Consider the following 2,488-nt stretch of genomic DNA (forward strand, 5'->3'; position numbering starts at 1 on the left):
AGAATTGCCCCTCCACATGGGCGGCGCAACCGTAGATGGAGGACCTGAGAATCGCCCCTCCGCACGCCTGCCGCGCGTATTGTGTGGCCCTTAGTGGAGGGCCTGGGTGTAAACCCTCCGCCCATTCCATGAAATATGCTTCAAAGAGGGGATATAAAGTTTTAACCCACGAACGATTGGTGGGATAATAGACTTGGGCGGGGAAACCATATGCATTTTAAGGGGTTCCTCGAAGAATAAAACCTTAATATGTATGAAATTTAACCAGAAAGTTCCTCCTATGGTGAATTGACGACTCTCAAATTAACCCTACAATTAGATAATTAGGAATATGAGAAAAGATTAACTTTTTTTCTTTACAACAAGTTTTTGATAATATAGAACAACAAATGATAAGATTTCGCCAATGGTTTATTGAGACCATTTAGAATGGGCTGTCATTCAGGGATAAATTTCATTTTTTCCAATAGAAAATAGATTGTGCATATTAAAGAGTTAATTTTATATTTTTTTAAATGGTTATTTACACCATCCAACGATGACCACCCATGAGTTATTAATTTGTTTTCTAGGGTTACGAAAGCTCAAATCATGCCGACGTCCCATTCAACTTTTTATTTTATAAACCGAGAAAACAGGACTAGGTTATATAAATAAAGGCTAATGGAAATTTATGGAAGGAATAAATAAGCGAATAAAACCACGAATCGGCTTTTATGTCTATCTATAGAGCCTGGAGATAAAGAGTGGCATGCGGTCTTAACGAAAGAGAGCTAGCTGGTAAGTCTTATAGAAAAACTCAGAGCACAAAGAAAGCTAAGGCTGAGAACTTAGCGTGGTAGAATTTCAACAATGTTTTCGTTTTTTTGATTTCATCCGAATATTAAGAAAATAGGATAGCTAATTGATGAAGAGAAATTATTACAGTTAGTCTACCTCAGAGTTTTATAGACCGAATCAATTCTCCACATTGAAGGAAAGGGATTTTTTTGTTACTAAGCCTGTTATTCGCCGGAGTGCTCAGAAAATGACTAAGCTTAACAACAACATGAATGACGGAAGTTTGGCAGTCGGTCCATCATTCACAGTGGTAACATACAACGTTCTGGCAGACAGGTATGCTACTTCACAGCAGTTTCCCAACTGTCTGTCCTTCGCTCTCCGCTGGGAATACCGCAGACCAAACCTGCTAAAACAAATATTAGAATGTCAGGCGGACATCATTTGCCTCTAGGAAGTGCAGCACAGCCACTTTTGTAATTTTTTCAAACTAGAACTGGCCAAGCAAGGATATGAGGGGCTGTTTAAAGAAAAGAAAAGACGATATTTCACTGAAACTATTGACGGTTGTGCAACGTTCTATAAAGTGAAAGAGTTTGATTTGATAAGATGGTGGTGGATAGGTTTAATATACAAAGACAACATTTCCCTGCATGTTCAGCTTTCATTCAAAAAGACTAATCAACTTGTGGTCATAGCTAATACCCACATTCATGCAAATCCAGAAAACAGTGATATAAAGTTGTTGCAGGTTGATTGTTTGCTCAAAAGGTTGGAGAATGAGCTGGAGCAAGAGAATGACTGTGTCTCTGATATTCCTCTTGTAGTATGTGGGGACTTCAATTCTTTGCCGGGAAGCGCCCCCCACTCACTTCTTATCAAAGGCTTTGTCCATAGTTTACACAAGGAATTTCGCCATGCATTACCGTTAGCAAGTGCTTATTCTTCGTATTTTCAATGCAATGCTTTGCGGGAAGACATTCATAAAAAAATGGATCGCGAAACCGGGGAGCCCCGTTTCACTAACTTTGTGAAGAATGACCGGGAAACATTTGAGGGAACGTTGGATTACATTCTCTACAGTACCACCAAATTGAAAGTGGTGTCGTTACTAGAGTTGATTGACGAGGATGAGGTGAAGCGGGGTGGACTTCCTACTGTTAATCGCTCTTCCGATCACATCGCAATTGCAGCCGAGTTTTCTTTCAACTCGCTTCCCAAACTGCAGTAAATAGTAAATAAGCTTTATTTATTTTGCGGAAACATTTCGCTGGAAATATTTTTCTCAATCTGTTTTTTCAGAGTTTTTTGAAACATATTTATTAATCTGAGATTTTTGAAACACATTTATTACTCTATGTTTTTAAAACATATTTCTGTATAATGTCAACCCTGCTTACACTTTGGTGGATAACATTTAATTAATTTAGTTATTTTAAAACATCTTACTGTATAATGCCCTAGCTTCTCTAAGTTATCATTGAAAGTTTTACTATTTTAATCTTTTAAGTTTTTCAAATTATATGGTTTTTATGGCAACAAATAAAATTAAAATACTTGATTATTCATTTGCTTGGTTTTTATGGAAATATTTTTCTTAAGTGTTTTGAAACATATTTCTGTATAGTGTCAGCCCTGCTTACACTTAGCTGGATAACATTTTATTAATTTAGTTTTTTTAAAACATATTACTGTATAATGTCCTAGC

General features: G+C 36.8%; 1 protein-coding gene across 1 annotated transcript; it reads left to right on the plus strand.

The window, feature by feature from the left end:
* Positions 1-1,027: 1,027 nt before the first annotated feature.
* On the plus strand, positions 1,028-2,011 carry LOC149247408 (carbon catabolite repressor protein 4 homolog 1-like). Its single transcript, XM_089444161.1, has 2 exons — positions 1,028-1,208; positions 1,368-2,011. Exons 1-2 carry the CDS (start codon positions 1,028-1,030, stop codon positions 2,009-2,011), a joined length of 825 nt encoding a protein of 274 aa, XP_089300287.1.
* The last annotated feature ends 477 nt before the right edge of the window (positions 2,012-2,488 follow it).

Source organism: Pinus tabuliformis, chromosome 7 (assembly GCF_031772625.1).
Source record: "Pinus tabuliformis cultivar Carrire ecotype Pingquan chromosome 7, CPIR1, whole genome shotgun sequence".
Lineage (NCBI taxonomy): Eukaryota > Viridiplantae > Streptophyta > Pinopsida > Pinales > Pinaceae > Pinus > Pinus tabuliformis.

What these genes read in the sequence shown, in the direction of transcription:
- LOC149247408 (XM_089444161.1), top strand. Translation starts at nt 1,028, where the DNA reads ATGACTAAGCTTAACAACAACATGAATGACGGAAGTTTGGCAGTCGGT. An exon ending in GCTAAAACAAATATTAGAAT is followed by an intron (nt 1,209 to 1,367) that starts GTCAGGCGGACA and finishes CGTTCTATAAAG; the next exon opens with TGAAAGAGTTTGATTTGATA.